At 45.1% G+C, this 19,720-nt stretch overlaps 1 protein-coding gene across 6 annotated transcripts in view; it reads right to left on the bottom strand.

Annotated features, from left to right (window-relative positions):
• Window positions 1-418: 418 nt before the first annotated feature.
• Window positions 419-19,720, bottom strand: part of FAM222B (family with sequence similarity 222 member B) — a 41,488-nt gene continuing 22,186 nt past the window's right edge. For 2 of the 6 annotated variants that reach the window (XM_064166738.1, XM_064166737.1), the window contains exons 2-3: window positions 11,568-11,695; window positions 419-4,888 (exon numbers count right to left, since the gene is read on the bottom strand). In XM_064166738.1, the coding sequence (XP_064022808.1) occupies window positions 3,303-4,888; window positions 11,568-11,649 (1,668 nt within the window). In that variant the 5' untranslated portion in view covers window positions 11,650-11,695 and the 3' untranslated portion in view covers window positions 419-3,302. Of the gene's footprint in view, window positions 4,889-11,567; window positions 11,696-15,296; window positions 15,385-17,208; window positions 17,284-19,720 lie in introns of those variants that run through there. The other 4 variants (XM_064166742.1, XM_064166741.1, XM_064166740.1 and 1 more) reach the window with 3 other exon arrangements.

Genomic DNA, 19,720 nt, shown 5'->3' with positions numbered 1-19,720 from the left:
CCTCAACAGCAGGTGACCATCTTCGCCAGGGACAGCCCAGGGAAAAGGGGGAGCCCTGGCCTCTAGGCTACTCTTATTTCTGCCCCACAAAATAAACCTGTGCACGGCCAAACCCCTCTGGGAGAGGAGATCTGCTGCATCCTGGAGTGCTAGGGTCTGCTCACCTGCTCTTTTCCCATTGCCACTTCAGCAAGTGACAGTGGCACAACTGGATCCCCATGCTGGGCACCTATGTTGCATGCAGTGTCTGCCCTCGGAAGTTGTCTCTGGGAATGAGGGAGGTCAGTATTTGCGTTTCTCTTCAGAGAAGATGTGGTGGGAACGGGGAAGGAAGGAGAGGCCAGCAGCAACAGACTGCTGCAGAAGTGAAAAGGGTTGGTTTAAATAACAAAAACTCTCACTCCTAGGACAAAAGGAAGTAATGCAGTATAGTTTAATAGTAAAATGATTTCTATTTTTCAAGCAATGTCCCACCTGGATGAGTCTCAGGAGTATTTCTGCTTCCCGGTCCTGCTGTACCGGAGCAAAGTCTCTGAGGTTGTGGCCCTCAGGGCAACAACCCCCAACCCCAGCACCTCCCAGGCACCAAGACCACCTCCACAACTACCACAGCACAGGACTCTGCTCAGACTCTCTCTCACAAGAAGAGCAGGAGTTAAAAAATCAGCTTTTAATAACAGTCTGGGTTGAGATTTGTAGCAGGCTACTGAAGAGAGAAGATGGTAATGGTTTATTCAGTAAAAAGGTCTGTATTCAGGTACACCTTACAGGGACTTAACTCGGCAGGGCAGGTTAAAGTCACAGCACAGCCCTAGACGGACTGGGGACAGCAGGGAGGCTGTAAGGGAAGCAGCATCAGACCCAAACCTTGGCTTCCAAAAAGGTGTTGAGAAAAATACTGCATGAAAAGCCTCAGGATTTTCATTCTTCCATAGATGTATATTTACCAGTGCTCACAAAGACTGCAGGAATACGATCATAAACAATAAATTAGGACTTCAGGTTGCTATCATTTGGCATAACACAATCAGGCAAGTTTCTTTTTTTTTTTTTTTTTCTTTTTCTGTGTGTTTTTTTTTTCCTGTTAAATATAAGGCAACACAAGCCAACACAGAATTCAACCCGCCTTTAGTCACTTTGCTAACCAGAGTTACCACTAAAGAACGGCTTCTAGTACACTTAAAAAAACAAAAAAGGACTTAAATAATGACAGAAGTGTACTAACTTCAGGAAAGGTACTCTGCTAAGCTTTGAAACCTAAAAGATTCCTTACAGCCCAGGACTTACACCTCTAAATTAAAAGGGAAAAAAAAAAAAAAAAAGGATATTGAATTAAAAAAATAAACCAACAAAGAAATGTTTCCTAATTTATTTTTTTTCCATTCACCAAAAAAAAAAAAACCACCCCAAAAACCCAAACAAAAAACCCAACAAACAACCCCAAAACAAAAAAACCTTTTAAAGAATCTCTAAGCCAACTATGACGTCACTTCAAAACCTGTTAATTCTTATGATGGTTTTCTTTTTTTCCCCCTCCATTTCACAGGATGTTAAGTGTTTTGTTTGTGTTTTTATTTTAATTAAACCCATGCTCATTAAGGAAAGTTCGAGGAGCAAATACTTAAGGCTTTGTTTTTTTTTGTATTCTTTTTTTTTCTTTTTTTTTTTTTCCTTTCCAAGGGCTGTGAGGGAGGCCAGTGGGTGGCAGAGGCCAAGTGGGTTCACCCATATACAATGCTACTCAAACCCACACTACCAGGCGACATTCATACAGAAATATTACACTTAAAAGTTACAGTGTAGAGCAGTATTTTTTTAGCCAGTGTACAGAAAAAGAATCAATGCTTTTATAGTTCCCCCCCTCCCCCCCCCCTTCTTTTCTTTTTAGTTTTTAATTTCCAAACTTGGCTGTGATCATTACCATTACCTTCAAGTATTAGCCTCGTTTAACAGAGAGGAGGAGATTTCCTCTTACGACAAATCCGGCTGTGAGAAGGGAAAGGTGTTTGGGTAGGCTATGGGGAAGGGGATGCTGAGGTCACCCAGTGGTTAGTGTCCCGCTGGAGCTGGACTTTGTCTAGCTGCTGGAAGTAATGCAGGGAAGGAACAGGAATTAGGCACCAAGACCCTGGTAAAAAGGGGATGTTATAAATAGCTTTGCTAATTCCCAGAGAGGAGGTTTGTTCTGTTACATCTGTGGAGTTTGGATGGAGAGGAACACAGGACCCTCTGCCCCACAAGCAGCTTGCGAGAGGAGCTCCGTATCGGACCAACTGTGTCCTGTCAGTGTTGCTGTTGCAGCGGGACCCTGCCACTTGTCCCCCAAACCCTCCTACTGCACCACAGATGAGCTGCAGATAGGCCTCCATGCCCTGAAATCAATTCTAGCTCCCAGAGAAGTAGCTGAACCCTTTTTGGAGTTGTCAGTGGGTCTGGATTCCCTTCACATCAGGACAGCCAGACTCCTAGCAGCGAGGGGTTCAGGCAAAGTTAGCGCTTATGCTGTTGAAAGAGGAGCGGGGAAGGGAAACATAATGCAGAGAAAAGGCAGCTCCCTATGGCAGCTATGCTGCCTATGCCCCTAACTTGCCAATCTCCCCTTCCTCCATACCCTGTCTGCTTGAAAACAAAAAAGTGTCAGAAAAATCTGCCAGAGACTTTTGACTTTGGACAAAGTCTAAATGATAAATGCAGGCATCTCAGTAAGAAACAGCTGAAATGCTTCCCTCTTACTAATGCCTAAACACATACCCCTAGTTAACTCTTCTCAAACGTGGGCTTCTTTTTCAATTAAATAAGCCTCTAGACAGTGCAAATGGTCAATGTTTAATGCATTAATGAAATGGGCTTTCGAGTTGAAAATAAGCCCTGCTTCCTGACAAATTCTGTTGCTCTTAATCTTCAGAGGAAATTGAGATGGAAATGTAAGCAGCTACGCTACCCTGCTCTCGACAGAGCTGGCGAACAGACGTAACTGCAAAACCCTGCAGCAACTCAACATCAGTCCAGCAAGGAGCTACGAAGCAGAAGGCAAAAGCTGCACAAAGGGGATTCTGTGGTGGAGGAAATAGCTGTGGCGTGAAGTAGTGTAATGAAATTCTTTGACACAGAAGGCATGTTAAATATTTGATGCACAAAGGAGACAGATAACATGTAAGCGAAGCTTTCCAATATACAGGATGTCTTCTTCCCATGGTTACTATAATGATCACACAAGTTTGCAAGTTAAAAATGCCTTATTAATTAAAATTAAGACTAAACCTGTTTTTTATTTTTTTTCTGTCTGTGAAAGTGACTGCAGCCTATCTATACCCTGGGTGTTGAATATGAAGATTTCGACTATCGGTTGGTTCAGGTGCTCGGTTCATGGGAGGCCGATGGACTTTTCCCAGCACGGCCATGCTCTGATCTCTGAAGCAGGACTGCTGGAAGTCCCCACTTAGGTAATCCATGGTCTGCATCACATTATTCTGGCTGGATGGACCAGCTCCAGCTCTGTAATGAGTTCCTCCTGCACAATCTAGTGGTGCTCCTGCTGGCTGTCCCCCATGGAAAGGCATGGCGAGGTCCTGGGACCCAGAGCTGTCACTGTTGGGCGTGGGCAGAATGTTATTCCAGATGGGCTGGAAATAGTGCCCATTGGTGTATGGCAAGGGTCCCTGCAAACCATTCACAGGTGGAGAAGGTGTGGGCTTCTCGATGGGGGGCTTCAAGCTGAACGACTGGCCCATGCACAGTTCTTGAGGGTAGTTTGAAGTTTTGCCAGGAAAACTCTGCCCTGCGATCTCTCTCTGAGGGTGCTTCCCTGCGAGTACAGCAGGCCCAGCAGCATCTCCGCACATTTGCTGCAGATGTGCAAGCTGGTGCTGGTTCCAGGCGACCGGTTTGATTTCGTTCTGGTAGGCAGGTGGCACCCTGTTGATATTCACCATGGGCACGTTAACAGAGGCAGAAGGAATAGCAGCAGCAGCATGATCGACAGGGTTTACTACACAGGAAGGCATGGGTGCAGGGACATTGTGAGTAGATACCCTGGTACTTGCATTGATAAGCAGGTTACGACTTATAGGGCTGGGGTTTGCAATCTGTCCCTCGCACACTGAGGTAGTGCTAATGCCAGCTCTGGCCTGGCAGAACTGGTTAATCTGGTGCACAATGCTGCTCAGGTCCGGTGGCTGGTTCTGCTGCAGGGTGGCAGCCATAGAGAGGGGAATGGTTGAGGTAGACACGGTCACATTCGGCGGCGCGTCTGCATCCGGCATCTTTCTGCTTCCATGTAAACCTGGCTGCAGCAAAGGGTTCGGGGGGTGCTGCAGAGTCTGGTGTGCCATGGTCTGAGGATGCTGCAAGCCCTGCGGCTGCTGCATATTCTGAGGGTGCGGCAGCGCCTGTGGCTGCGGTATCCCCTGAGGGTGCGGTAAGCTTTGTGGCTGTGGGATCCCCTGAGGGTGCTGCAGAGCCTGTGGCTGCGGGATGCTCTGGGGGTGCGGCAAAGTCTGTGCATGCTGGAGAGCCTGCTGGCGAGCAAGCGCCTGGGGGTGGGTTAAAGTGCTAGGTGCAACGTAGGGCGCGGAAGGGGGGTTCATCATCGCCTCCGGCAGCAGGCGTGCGCGTGTCCCGTCAAAGTCTTTGATGATTCCCTTCGCTGGAGATTTGACTATTGCCAGCAGGCCTGTTTTTGTGGCGGCCTGGGACGGGTAGGGACTGTACCTCTGGCCCGAAGTATCAAGTCCGTTCACAGTACGGCGTACGTGCTTCCTCTGGGGAACCTTGACACTGTTTGGAAAAATTTTTATAGTCAGTGGATTGTTGGCGACCTTCTTAGCATAAGCATCCAATTCTGCTGGGGTAGGATACTGTGCAGATCTCATTTTCTGTGTAGTGTCCCCTGTGGAGAAAGGAAATTCGTCAGTATGGATTCTGGTAAAGCAAGGGATCAATCCCAGGGCGAGAGAGTTGCATGACAAGGGTAGGAAATCTCCAAGGAACCAAGAGGCAAGAACTTCATCTTCCCAGACCAGTGGATGGTGCACCAGGTACCTCATTCCCTTTATTACCTGGTGGCCAACACAACCCCCAGTTCAGCTTAAGGCAAGACCTGCCCAGGGGAGCAAATGAAATCAGTGTTTTCATCGGAGGATGTTCACAGCTGGACAAAAATAGGTAACAGGCTAAAAACATTGGACTGTCTCCAGCTTGAAGCACTCCTTGCAGTGGTGCTGGGCTACTTCCTACTCTCTTAATGTAAGACTGCTTCCCCAAGGCTCCTCAAGTCATTCTCAGTATCTTCACTGTGTAACTCAAAATCAGAATGTTATGAATTAAAATATTAAACTAATGTGATGCTGAAATGGGAACCATAATGCAGTGGACAGACCCCGGTTGGATGCCAGGTGCCCACCAAAATGGCTCTATTACTTCCCTCCCTCTGCTGGACAGGGGAGAGAGAACAGAATGGAAGGTTCATAGGTTGAGATAAGGATGAAGAAATCATCAACTACTGTCACAGGCAAAACAGATTTGACTTGGAGGAGATTCTTTTTATTAGAAGCCAGGGTAGCATAGCAAGAAACCTTAAACTCCCTTCCCCTCCCAGCCTTCTCTTCTACCAGGGTTCAACTTCATTCTCATTTCTCTACCTCCTCCCGCACAAAGTGGCACAGGGTGACAGGGAATGGATGTTATGCTCAGTTCACCACATGCTGCCGCTGCAACTCCTTCCTCCTCAGGCAGAAGGACTCCTCAATACGCCACCCCTACTCCAGTGTGGGGTCCTTCCCACAGGAAAAGTCCTCCATCAGCTTCCCCAGCCTGAGTCCTTCCCATGTGGTGCAGCTCTTCAAACTGCTCCAGTGTGGGTCCCTTCCATGTGGTCACAAGTTCTGCCAGAAAACCTGTTCAAGCATGGGCTCCCCTTTTCATGGGTCCACAGGTTCTGCTAGAAGCCTTCTCCTGTGTGGACTTCCCACAGAATCACAGTCTCCTTCAAACATCCCCCTGCTCTAGCATGGGGTTCTCCACAGGCTGCAAGGGGTACAGCCTGCCCCACCACAGACCTCTCCAGGGGCTGCAGGGGAACCTCTGCTCTGGTGCCTAGAGCACTACCTCCTCCTCCACTGGCCTTGGTGCCTGCGGAATTGCTTCTCTCACATTCTCACTCCTCTCCCCACCTGCAGCTGTACAGTTTTTTCCTGTCTTTCTAAAATATGTTCCCCCAGAGGTGCTGGCACTGCCACTGAGGTCTTGGCCAGCAATGGGTCCATCTTGGAGTGAGCTCTATTTGACATAATGAAAGCTTCTAGCAGCTTCTTACAAAAGCCATTCCTGTGCCCCCCACCCTGCTGCCTTGACTACCCAAACCGTGCCACACAAACCAAATGCACACATGAAGCACTTCAGCTCAAGCTTCCATTTACATCAGAGTTCTTTTCTGGATGCTGACATCTGAGAGCACTTTGAGTGTTTTTTTTTGTCCATTAGGAAGCCCTTGTCAGTCCAAGTTCAGCAAATGGAGGGAGGCTACAGGCACATTATTTTGTGGCTTGCAATTATTTCTTCAGCTGAATTTTCAGTGTGGCACCTTGCTGAAGACAGGATCCATGTATCACACAGAAAAATTACCTGATTACCTCTCGAGATTTAAAAATACCCCACTTCCCAGACACAGAACAGAGGCCTTCTGGAGACAAGGGTGTGGTGTCACTTATTCCAATTTACTGAATACTTACCTGGACCACAAACTCAAACTGCTTCTGCAAAGAACTTCAGAAACCTAAGGAAACACTTGTGCCTCTCTTGCTATAATCCTGTTCCAAGTGGAGAGCTGAGCAGCTCCCCTGCCACAGCTCTGCGGCCTAACTCCTAGAGGACTGCTGCTTTAGAAGTGATTTTATAATCTTCAAACAGTGGCTTGCGGCTTTGGCAATCCGATTTTCCTTTTGCTTGATTCCCACACAAACTCCCTCACCCCCCGCCCCCCACAACCAGTTTACTGGGGAAAACCTGCCCATCTTTTTCCTGAACTTTCTAGCATCCTTGAAAAGTTTATCAAACTTCCATCATCTGTGGCTGGGCTGAGAGAACAGGAAATGTGGCAGCCAGCTCCTGCAAAGCCCAAGAGCATCCCAGCGCCACATCTGGCCTTCTGACACAAGGAAATCTAATGCTCCAGCAAAGAGCTTGATGCTCCCAGGCAAAAAGCTCTTCCTCTTGAAAATCCACCTCTGATTCTTTTAAGAAAATGGCCTCTGAAAGTCTCCTGAAAGTGTCTTTGCATCCTGCAGCTTCCAGACTTCCCAGGTGAGGGAGAGCAGCAGTACTCTAAAAGCACTCACTTTCAGAAAGCAAGGGTCAGAAAATGGCAAATAGGATGGGTACACCACAAGAAAGGATAATAACACAAATATTAAAAATACCTTTTGTGAAATAAGAAGCTTTGCAAGCAGGTTGGTTGGCATCTCTAGCACAGCAAGTGCCACAGTGGTGGTTATACCCTTACTCCCCATGCTGCCCAAGCACAGGCACGTACCACCCTTTCCCTTAATCAAAGGAAATGCTCATTTGATATTAACCTCAATATTCTTCCTGTTCATATCCTTGTATCTGCCACTGCAGGCAGAGGGTTCCTATCCATCCTTCTGAGCAAGCTGCTATGCTCTTAACAGAAGAACCTCAACAGCCAAGGCCTTTGTAAACTATCAACCTTTCTTTTTAGCATTGCCCATGCTCATGAAGTTCTGCTTCTTCCCCAAGAGATGACCCTTAGCAACTCACCATGAATCAGAGAGGAATCACCCACAATGAACGAAGGAACCCACACCTGTCTGTAGTATGGTTTATATTATGCTTATAGCCATTGCCACATAAAGCTTTTCTTTTCAGATGAAAGTGGAAGTAGGTATTTTAAGACACCTTTACCATCAAAGATTTTCCATTCTGGTTTACACTTCCATAGGCATATCAGCAAATTGTGTGGTAAATATAACCACTGAACAGATAGACCAAATAGTCTTTTACCCAAGCATCTATTTTTATGTTATAAGGGAGTTAGGATGGAAACTTTTATAAAGCAGCTAAACCACTGAAGTTTGAACAGGCTGCAGCTATCAGTTACAACACATCTGCAACTCCAAATCTGGAAGAGCTCCTTCCTCTGATGAAAGAAAGTAACCCTTCAGTTCAGCTTAAATGACACACCAACTTCAAGCTTGACATCCTACCAAATGGCAAACCATTTTTTAAATCCCTTGGGCAGGATCTTGTGAAACCAACCACCATTTCAAACAGCACCTGTTTTGCATGCAGCCAGGTCTGTGCTCCTTTACTATGGGTCTACCTTAGCCATTCTACTCAGGCCTGAAGGTGATGTATTTTTTACTGCCCCAATGTGCTGCTTAAAATGTGCTTTGCTAGTAGTTCCATAGGCAGGACTTGACTGTAATAATTAAGGCAGCAAAAAATTAGGAGAAAGGCATTATGGGGCAAGCAAGAGTGAATATCCCATACAAATATCCTACAAACCAGGAAAGAACAATTGCTTAGTTCTGGTAACTAGGTGAACAGAAAAGCAGCTAGAATAGAAAGAAAATGCTGGTATGAGAACACATTCATCATTCCTGTGCAAGAATTGCAGATCTGGCCATCAAACGATGAGGTGGATGGCAGATGAAAAAGCCACGTTAAGAAACAATGAGATGAGCTCCACAAAGCTATCTAATAGTAAATGCAAGGCAGATTACTTTTGTTGAAAGGTAATTATTTCATGTTTACTGTAAGGTAAAGCTGTGCATATGAGCAATTATCCCAATAAATTGGTGAGCTGCAAGTTCACGCTGCCACTAATCCCGTGGCAACCAATTCCTCTGGTTGCATTCCTCTGTGCGTCTCACCGCTGGAGCTGTTTTTATCACCAAATGAGATCATTCTCTGTCTCATCTCAGCACCACTGCAACATCTTTCGAGTGTGCCTCACACAAAGGCTTTAAGGCCCCACTGATTTTAATACTGCCTATGGTTAAATTTTCATTGCTGTTAAACAAAATGCAAACAGGCCTTCAGGATTCCAGCCCTAATGAAAGCATCCGCGTTGGGCACAGCTGTTTTTCACTCATCCCATCTTCTGCAGAGAAAAGCTCAACTGCAGCAGTTTCTCTGCAGGCTTTACAGAAAGAGCTCTCATCCCTAGGAAAGGACTTGAGTTCACCAATGACCCCATATTCACTCCCAACCTGCTCTACTCTATTTGTCCCTCTCATCCCTTCATTAAGCACTTTTCACCTTGGCTTTACACCACTGTCACAAAAATTCACCCCTTGTGGCACTGTTGCTCCATCCAACAGTGGCTGCGGGCACTGCTCATGCAGTCTTGCCTCAAGTATCCTAACTGACTGGTCAGGTTTATATGGAAGTCACTTGGAAGAAGAAAAGAATACCCACATGGAGTGAGAAATCCCCTGTGTGAAGAAGGATGAATTTCAGGGTTAGCCTTTCCTGTGATGCAGGCTGGAATTCAAAGAGAAAATACTAAAACTAGAAAGTCCTATAGAGATGAGCTTCTGAAGACAAAAATACGTGCATATTAATCTACAAAACTCCTAACTGCACAGACCACCCTTCAGAAAAAAAGCCTCTTATTTGAAAGAGAATAAAGGGGGTAAAAAATAATCGAGCTAATGTGGATTTTAAAGCATTAACAAAAACTCTGATCCAGAAAGCGACACTTAAAAATTATTAATACAAACACTGTTAGTCTGAATAAAAGCTATCATGTGGAGCTCTGTGCCTTTGATAAGAGCAGCAGCACTATTATTAAAGCCTGCTTCCAACCCCACATCAAAAGTCACAAGTCACTGTTCATTAAAAATGCTCATTAACTCAGCTTTCGCTTGGCCAGGGGCGAGACTACTTGTGCATATACAGTATGGAGAGCAACGCACCAATTAATCTTACACACATCTGCAGCAGGGGTGAGGGAGGGCTGCACAAGCAGTTTCATTTTCCATATAAATCAGAGCAAACTGGAACAGCTGAGTATTACCACTGCCAGCTAGCGCCTGCCAGCTACTTTATGTCCTAAATTCCTTTAAACGCAGTACCCGGAGCTCTTCACTAAGCAGGATACAGTAACGCTTTCAGTGCAGGGATCAGCAGTTCTCAGAAACGGCATCAGGTACCATCAGGTTCAGGAACTGCCCACATACCAGCATGCTGCCTCATAAATATGCAATGAGCAAATACCTGATTTGTGCACAGCTACCCTCATGTGAACCTCAACAATTTGCTTTCAGAGCTAAGCTTTACCACTCACCAAAGACATTTCATGTAGAGCAAGGAGCTTGGTATGTTCTCACCACAACTGTGCAAGGAGCTTGGTATGTTCTCACCACATCTGCCCACCTTTTGAATGAGCATGTGTTGGTCAGCAAAGCTTGAATGGCAAATGGGAAAGAGAAAGGAGGGGAATGCCCAGTTTCAAATAAAGTCATCTGAGGAAGCCCTTTAGTGAGTAAAGCATTTTTCTATTGTTGAAAGTGCTTTTACAATTACCAAACCCATGGAGTCAGTGCAAATGCTGCAGGAGTGGCGTGGGGGAGCACAAGGGTATATGCAAACAGTGTTACTTGCTTCAGGCAGGAGTAGGGCTTTGAGCATGTCACCCTTAACTGCAAAATGATCTTACCTATTTCCAGTAGCATCACAAGCCTTAACATCTTAACAATGTAGCTACCCCTTGAGCTGCCAATTACTTATTTTTGAAAAGCAATGAATCCATCAGCAAACTGAGGATACAGGGATTTCCCAATGTACATTTCACATACAAAAGGCAGGTCAGAGCCCTAAGAACCAAGTACAGAGATCTTACACAGAAACCTTGATTGTTCAGCTGAATTTTCAGGAATGCCAAAGTGCAATTCCAGTGATAAAGAGAGTAAGATTAAAAAGGCCTAAGTGGCTCTTAAAATACTAGTACAACTACCCAAAAAAATGACTGAAGTTATCAAAAAGAATTATCAGAGTACTCTGCAGATGTATTTTCAGAGGCACCAAAAAGACATCAGAAAGAAGACAGAAACTTTGAACTTTAGTAATTTGGTCAAGATCACTACATGTTTGCAACATATGCCCCAGGTATGTAGAACAACAGAGCTGCTGACCTCAAAAGGTTTGCTTTAGCCTGATCCAGCTTTTATGTGTGTCTACAAGTAATTAAATGAATGGAAGTGAAAAAGAGTCAGGGAAAAGTGTTAAGAAGCAAGTCAGCTGGCACACTTTTAGCACACAATGTTTTCAGCAGAGGCACGAATCTGACAGAAACCTCACTTGCATTTCATCTTGCTGTAGTTAAAATTAACCTTTATAAAGCCAGGAAGGGGGGAGAGAGTTTGCTGTGCACATGTGAACCTCCACAGAGATTTCTAAGAGCCATTATTGATGGATGATGCCTTGAAGGCACAACAAAGAGTCTAACATTAAATAGTTTTTCCACCTTATCCTAAATGTTTGTGTCACAGCTGTACCAGAGCCAGATTTAACAGTTAACCACATCCTGCAGACAAAACGTCACTCACATTTCTGAAGTCCAGTGTTCATCTGCGTGTAAGAAAGAAGCTGAAAGGAGAGGTCACCTGGTCCTGGCAGACAGGCCAGCATGGCAGACAGGCACTAACACAACATGGGGCATTCACTCCTCTGCACACTGCAACAACAGAGAGACAATTCAAAGTTATAATACAAGGAGGAACAGAGAAAAGAAAGTGGCAAAGAGCCAGCCCTGGGAGAAGGCCTGACCGAGCACAGATGCACAACCGCTGCTCTGGCCCTGGCTGCACCTTGGAGCAGCAACGGAAATACTTCAAGAAGTGGGTCAGCTGCAGGGTTAAAACTAACCCGGCTGCCTCGCTCTCCTCTGCTGCCTGACATGCAGAGGATAACCCATAACTCTGTCCTCAGATTTCAAACGCTGGTTGTTATGACTGGTAAAGAAACCACCAGCGCTCATTTTACTATATATTGAAATGTGCTGGCTATCTACCAGGTATAGCCAGAGCATGGCCTCTGGAGAAATCCTGTCAGCTGCTCTTTTACATTTAATAAAAAGGCACGGCATGCAGAAATGGGAGGCAAAGTATGCAGCATTCTGCCTCGTGGCAAGATTAAGCTGCATGCTACAGCTTGTAATTTCTGTGGTCCATTAGGCTGAAAGATGAATGGCTACAACTTCCTCCATGTCAGAGGAGACTCGCTAACCTGCGTGGCTCTGGGTTAGACAGACAGCAGGACGTGTCTCTTGCACAAAGGAGATGCAGAGGTGTCACAAGCCTCTACTGAGGGGTTCAGCATTTAGGACATCAGACCTTGAAATGATTGCACGGGAACACTAAAGCTCTTTACATCCAAACACTGCACAACTACCCTCAAATCCCATCACGGGTTCCCAGCAGCAAAGTTAACGCGGGCTCAAAGTCTCCCAACGTTATTAGTATGACAGAAAGAAATTTGAGATGGAACAAGGTCTCTAGAGGGCTCCCAAAGCAAATCCCTGCTCAAATCCACCCTGTCACAGCTATTGGGGCGAGCCACAGTCAGCCATGGGCACTTCAGAAAGCTCTAAGAAACAAAGTGTCTGAGCCAAGCCGGAGAAAGCAGTGGACTTCTCCTTGCCCAGATCTCCATAAGATCAGTGCTGCTATACACGGAGTGCTTCTGCCAAAACACCTAAGCAGCAGCTACAAAGGCCATGGGGCTTGTGTGTGACCCCCAAAACATGGGAAGAGTTGAAGGCTTCAAAAGTTATAGGCTGATTTAACTTCAGTCCTTATTTCACAGACCCCAATAGAAACAGAGATCAGAAGAGGCGAAGCAGAAAGCTCAAAACCAACATGAGAAGCCATGGCTGCAGACACCCCACTGAGGCCACTTCTGGAAGAGTCACACTGCTGAGGACTGCACAGGAGATGTGAATGAAACCTTTGGATGACACCCAACACGGCAGCGCCGTGTCCTGGATAGCAGCATTACTGCCTTCATGCTCCAGAAAGCTCTGAAAGCTGATTTCTCTGCGGGGACGTTTTAAAGACATTAATTTGAAACCTAACTCTCAGACCATCGTCACAAGTCAGATTACCCGAGGAGTGTCTGCACCACTACAGTGAACGGCGTGGACTTAAAGCTTTCCACAGCACAGCAATCGCTGGGCAGAATTAGCACTATGTTTGCATGCATCTCTGTGGTTCAACATACAAAAGCTGATTAAGCCAACAGCCAAGAAAATTTATCTAAATATTAATTTACAAAAACTTCTTCATCTTCACTGTGTGAGTACCCTCAAAAGCTGAGTGTTGCTGAGCGAGCTCATTAAGCGCCACTGTGACTAACAATTAAAAATAGTTGTGGGAACTGAATGCCAGCTTGACAACTCCAAGCTATTGCCCATTCATCCTACTCACTCTGAGCAACAGCGGCGCAGCGCCACGAGAAACGCTCAGACAAACCACCAAGCTGCAGGGTCTACAACTACCAGAAGAGGTTTACATCATTCTCCATTGCATCCCTAGGAGACAGTAACCATCTACACTATGGGAAGTTCAAGAGATGTAGTTGCCAAACCTCGTAAAATAAATCTAAACTCTGATTTTCCTCTCACCCTCTGTAGGAGGAGGAGTTCTTGGGAGTCTTTCAGGAGGAGTTCAGAAACTGTGACTGAGGACATGTCACATCCAGAACTTAAAGTTATTGTTTTGGGAACTGTAGTTGCTTGACCTTTAAAGACGATGTTCGTTTGTGAATACAGGCAAGCAATGTTCACTGAAACTTTGCAAACAGCCTGTGGGCAGCAGTTTCTTGCCCAAATTATGCCCAGCAAGACCAAAAAGACAAAACAAGGATCCAGCTCCTTTTAATCAGAAGACAAAAACACTGTGAGTTGCCAGAGCTTTACCTGAGTAAGCAACAGAAAGACTCACAGTCAGCAAGAAAAAACAGTAATTGTATTTTCCTATTTTCCTCATTTCATCAACTTCAGAAGACTGGCAAAAACAAGATCTATTTCTCAGTGAAAAGCAGACAAACAAAATTAAAAGCCTTCACTGCAGTCAGAAAAACCATCAGATCACACACTAGTCCCACATTCACCTACTTTTTAGTCCAGTAACGTCTGATGCCAGCCCAAGATTACTTTCCACCCCTGTGTGTCCACAGGAGCTCAGTGGCCAAAACATTACTTAAGCGATGGCAAATTTGTGTGCAGTCCCAAGAGAGAGGAAAGGGCTCAGCACTGTGCTCAGCATGCTCCGACTGAACCAGAAGCATGTCTGACAGCAAGATATGTAGAGGGCTTGCTCACCTGCCTCGTCATTAACGCTCATTACAGCCTGAACGCTCCTAAAGTAAGCCTCTTGCTGAAGTGCCACAGAGAGGCTCAGCAATAAACAGGATAATGGCACATTAGGAGAGAGAACAAGTGATTAAGAGCGGTCACAGCATTCAGCTCGGAACAGCCAGGCTCCTGCCATACACACCAGCATTTCTTTGAAGGTCAAAACATGTATTCACAGAAGCTTTAGCTCCAACACGGAGAGTGATATTTTAGAGAGGGCTAGAAAGACAAGTTCCTCCCACAGGAAGATAATCATTTTAGGTAATGCCAAAGGTTCATAGAAGACTGGGGTGCCAATAATAAAGGAAATACTGGGCATACAAGCCCCATTTTAAGTAGAAGCATAAAATAAAATTCTTTTAGCTTGATTTGCAATAACCAAATTGATGCCATCTAGGTCACTACTGAGCATTAAAACAGGAAATTCAGACTTCTGTAGAAGTGCTGACCGTAACTCCATTGCTGGACTCCATATCATAATTAAAATCCTGCTCATTTTTCCTTCTCTATGAAATTAATCGTTTCCTGAAATGGAGACCCCAGTATTTGCAAACAAACCAGTTTGAAATATCTTTACAAACAAACCTGTTCATTTATGTTAGAAATTAATTAACATTTATTCCCTCTGAGATGTGCAGCATATGACTACTACTTTCTGACCTGACTCTTCTTTGGCATGAGTCAACACAAACAACTCCAACCCAGCTAAAAAGAACTGAAATCCCTCCATGAACTGCATCTGAGACTGGGGTGGGCATTCATGGCTGACTTAACATGCTGTCACACTGGGGCCCAGGTCAGCAGCAGAGGGTCCTGCCACAAAGACAGCTGGGCACATCACTCCCTCCTGCACTCTGCTTTACTGCTTCTAATTAGTCCAGAGCAAGAGATAAACTGAACTTGGCACACCAAGGCTTCTCACCAGTAGACTTGGCTCCACAGCAGCAACTTGTGTGGGCATCAGCACCTGCAAAGCTCCCCCACCGGGCTGCTATCCCAGCCCCTTAGAGGATGAGCAGCATGTTACTGGGGGAACTGGAACAGACACAGGGAATGAGAAACAGAGGGTTTTTTTTTTCACTGTTAACAGGCTCAGTAACGCTGTTATCTAAACCAGTCAGCTGCAAAACTGAGAGCAAGCTGTCCAGTAGGCTCTGACACTAGGGCAGCTGTAAAAGCCTTACCTTTAAAGTTTTTAAATTGTATTCTAAACTTATCCTGTGTACTGCCAAACAGAGCATAGAGAGCTTTGTTTTGAAAATACATATAAAAAGATAAAGTACATTCCAAGAGGAAAACAAACTTTAGACTAGAATAAATAAATAAATACCTCCCTTTGAAGTAATTTTAATCTAATCTGGCTGCAGGATATAATCTTAACAGCACACGTACTGCAGGATGCTCTAGCAAACAGCAGGTTTAGAAACATGAACAGATTTTTCCTTTGTTTTTTTTTTTTTTCTCTTATGATTTATTAATAATTAAATCAAATCATGTTAAGCTTAAGTGGGACTTGCAGTGCTTGGGATTTGGGGGTGACTGTCACATCCCCCACTACAATTGTTACATTCAGCCTTACCTGCACATCAGGGTGAATTTTTGGTCCAGGCAGCAGCGTCCTTTGCCCTGATTTTCAGATTAAGTCTTGCCACCACCAAGGCTCACTGGTGGAAGGTAGGACAGAAGAACTCACCTTCCCTCATTACTCTGGGAACACTCTCCCTGCAGGGCTGAGAATGACTTCCAGTGAAACTTACCATGTTATTGCCCTCACAGACTGAAAATATGTATTATTTTCTGGATGATATTCAAAGTTTGGTACTGACTCTGCCAGACTCAGCGCTCCTCAGGCCAGGGGGTATTTTTATGAGCTGGAGTAAAACCTGGGCGTAAAGCAACTCAGTACTACTAGGAAATTTCTAATGCTCCAACAGAGCTTTATCATTATATAAACAGACCACATATGCAGAGTTATTGCCAAGCTTTTAAATATACCAGTCTCTGAAGCTCCCAAGGGCCTTACACAGTAAGTACACAAAGGAAACACTCCCCACAAACCATTCCTGGCCACTGAAATATGGGAAACTGAGCTGGTGCAGACAAAAGCAAGCTGGTGAAGATTAAAGTTAGGTTCCTGAAAGTAAACATGCATGTTTGAAATTCCATGAAATTCCACGATTAACTGCCGGCTTGTTCACAAAGCCTGGGGCCAAGAGGAAGCAGGAGCATCCACCCACACACAAAAGAAAAGCTCCAAACTATTCCAAGTTTCCAGCACCCTGGGGTCCCGTGAGCCGTGCGCAGGTTGTTAAGCGCTTGTGGCTGGCTGATATGCTTCACTTCTCCTCCTTATTCACCAGGGAGCCCCCCGTGAAGTTCCAGAAGCACTGATGGGATTTATGGCAACCCCCAAGCGCACGCTGCACATTCCAAGTTCAGCATACATAAATGCTGCAAACAAAACCAAAAACTAACTCGGGTTTGTGAAGTTTCTTTGGTACAAATGTCTGTAAGAGCTTGCCAGGAAACATAATTGAATTCAGGCCAATTTTCATGCTCCAAGGGAAGCTCAGTGTCTCATTTACCCCCTGGCAGGCTCCTCGAGACCAAATGAGGCTCATTCTTTTTCCCTCTCCTAAAGTAAACTGTAATCTAGGGGTTTCAGAAATTTGTTTGTGTCAACTGCAGAGGCTGAACCCCTGCCACCAACCTCCATGTTCAATGTGACTCCTTGCAGGCAGCCGTGCCTCGCTTGACAGCGTCTAGACTGATCCTGCAGGCTTCCTGCCTTTTTTCTCCAGCCCTAAAACTTCCCTTTATTCTTTGGCACTTACCAGAATGGCCCTTTCCCAGGACTGCTGAAGAGCCAGAGATAAATCTTACTGTTTCCTGGAACAAAATTTCCAGACTAGCAGTGCATTCATCGCCGGCTTCGCATCCTCTTAATGTGGTATAAATGGAAAACTGCAAAATAACGTGCAGAGGGGTTGTCTCTGAAATGGCAATAAATCACACCAGCACCGAGTGGACTTGGGGATAAACAAATAGGAAGAGCGAACAATAGGAAGTCGCCTTTTGTAACAAGCAAAGTGCACAGTCAGCATCTGCCAGCACAGGACCTTTCGGCTTTCCACGTTCAGGTGGATCCTTTTGTAGAGCCCCGCAACACTTTTGATCAAAATCAATTTTTGCTTCTTGCAGTTTAATTAACTCTGATTTTGCTTGTAAACCATTTCAGGTTTTAGGCTGACCTCCATTTAGAATGTCACAGAAGCAACCGAATAAAACAGCTGAAAGGAAAAGGCAGAGAGAATTTAAACGTATGTGGGGTGCTTTGGGAGAGAGGAGGCACCTGCTGCAGCACAGCTCTGCTTCTCTCCCAGAGCTGGGATGGCAAGACTCAATGAGGAACAAAATGAAGAAGCTTTGGGGTAGCAGGACTTAAATTGTTCATATCACACTCCTCATGCCCAAGGGCCACCACTAAAGGCTTCTAGGTGAGCAATTTCGAACAGGATGTAGCGCAGTAAGAAATGCCAAGGCGGCAGCTCACGGCTCTGGGTACTGCCACATGTGACAGCAGCTCCATCCAATTTGCTCTTCAGATAAAGCAGCAGCAAGCTCAAGGTTATGATCTCCGAGTTTAAAAAGCCTTTTTTTAGGTCAGCCCCAAGAGATTGTTTTAAAACACAGTACTATGCATCTGCTGAAGAGTAGAACAGTTGGCTTTAATTGTAAGATGGATTTTTACATAGCTTCTGACCTTTCATCTAATTGAGGCCTAAAGAAGAAAAAAGAAAGAGGAAAAGCTATACGTCACTACAGTTATTAAAATCCATCAAGCTCAAGCTTTAGCCTTGGGATAACCACAGCCAAAAAATTGACTTGCAAGTAATTATCACTGCTATCTGCAATAAAAGTTAATTGGACATAATTGAACTAAAGCCCTAATCTGAATGAAGCTGTTGCTGGCAAGAAGCCTGCTCTTGCCTGCACTCTGCAAATGAAACTGCTCGCAGTAAAATGGACAAACACGAGGCTGGTCGCACAGTCTGGATTCTGCAAGCAGCTGCTCAGCTGGGCCAAGATAAAGCCACTAAGAGGACCTGTCCTCACGAAATACAGTCTTCAACACTATTCAAACACAGCCAAGGTGCTGAGCTTCAAAACAAGTTTCAGTTTTACTGACCTCTCAATGACATGGACTGAAACATAAGATTCATGTCACAAGACAGTGGTTTCATCAGCTCCTGCACACTGCAAACACCAGTACAAAAAATGCACGTTTTGAGCAGGTTGAGATACCAACTCAAAAGGTTTTCAGTGCTGACAATTCACCACCTTGAAGCAGTTCAATAGCTGTTCCTGCTGTAGGACCAGCTTCTTTCATCTCTTCAGAAAATTAGCTGCTTTTTGTGCTCAGCCCATGCAGGTGGCTGGGGGAAGGGAGCGTTAGACTAAATTCCTGCTGATAAGTCCATTTATATTTTGCATTTTTGTTAACTAACAGACCAGAAAGCGTCCATCATCCCCATACTACTTTAGAACTTCCTTCCAATTTTAATTATTAACACTCTGCTCTTCAACAAAGCATATCAAAGCACTTAACAAACATCACTGAAGCCACATAACCACTCTGAAACGGGCAAAAATTGCAGATGACTCCTTTTATAGTGGCTTCAGGCTTTTTGACCAGATTTATGTTAGGAGTCTGGTCTCCTGATTAAGAGCTAGCCTATGACAGAAGAGACTGAGGGAAGTTTCTGGCTCACCACACGTTCCTGATGTAATTTAGGATGAAGCATTTAATTGCCTGATGCCATGGTTGCTCCTTAAAAGGACAGCAGTAGATGACAGGTTTCTACCACTGAAGAAGACTGAATATAAATGAAACTGCAGAGCATCCAGTACCACCTTGATGTCTCACGTCTGGCTTACAAGGTCATGGTCCAGGCAGTCTCCCTTGGAGAACTGAAAGCAGACCACCCTTTCCTCAGTGCCATTTGCTCACCAATGCTCCTTCACATTTTCATGGCTCAGAACAGAATTTTGTAGCTCAAGGAAGCTGCAACGGAGAACCAGTGACATCAATTCCATTTCATGACCCAAATCAGTGGCTTATTTTACTTTGCTCAAAGCCTTCACCTCTTTTTAAGCCTATTTTTAGATTTAACTCTGTATTCTGCAGCATGGCAGGAGCTGACAGACAGCAAAGGTGTAAGTAGGTCTTGCCAGGTGTTGTGGACCACTTCTGAGGCAAAGAGAAGATGGAGAAAAGACAAGTCAGGACGATTGTAGGGCCTGGCCAAAGCTTCAAAGGAGCATTTCTGGCTGTGCTTGAAACGT

This window comes from Pogoniulus pusillus, chromosome 27, assembly GCF_015220805.1.
Source record: "Pogoniulus pusillus isolate bPogPus1 chromosome 27, bPogPus1.pri, whole genome shotgun sequence".
In the NCBI taxonomy this organism is placed as follows: domain Eukaryota; kingdom Metazoa; phylum Chordata; class Aves; order Piciformes; family Lybiidae; genus Pogoniulus; species Pogoniulus pusillus.
Note: the sequence above shows the minus strand (reverse complement) of the source record. Positions and strands in the feature narration are given on the sequence as shown.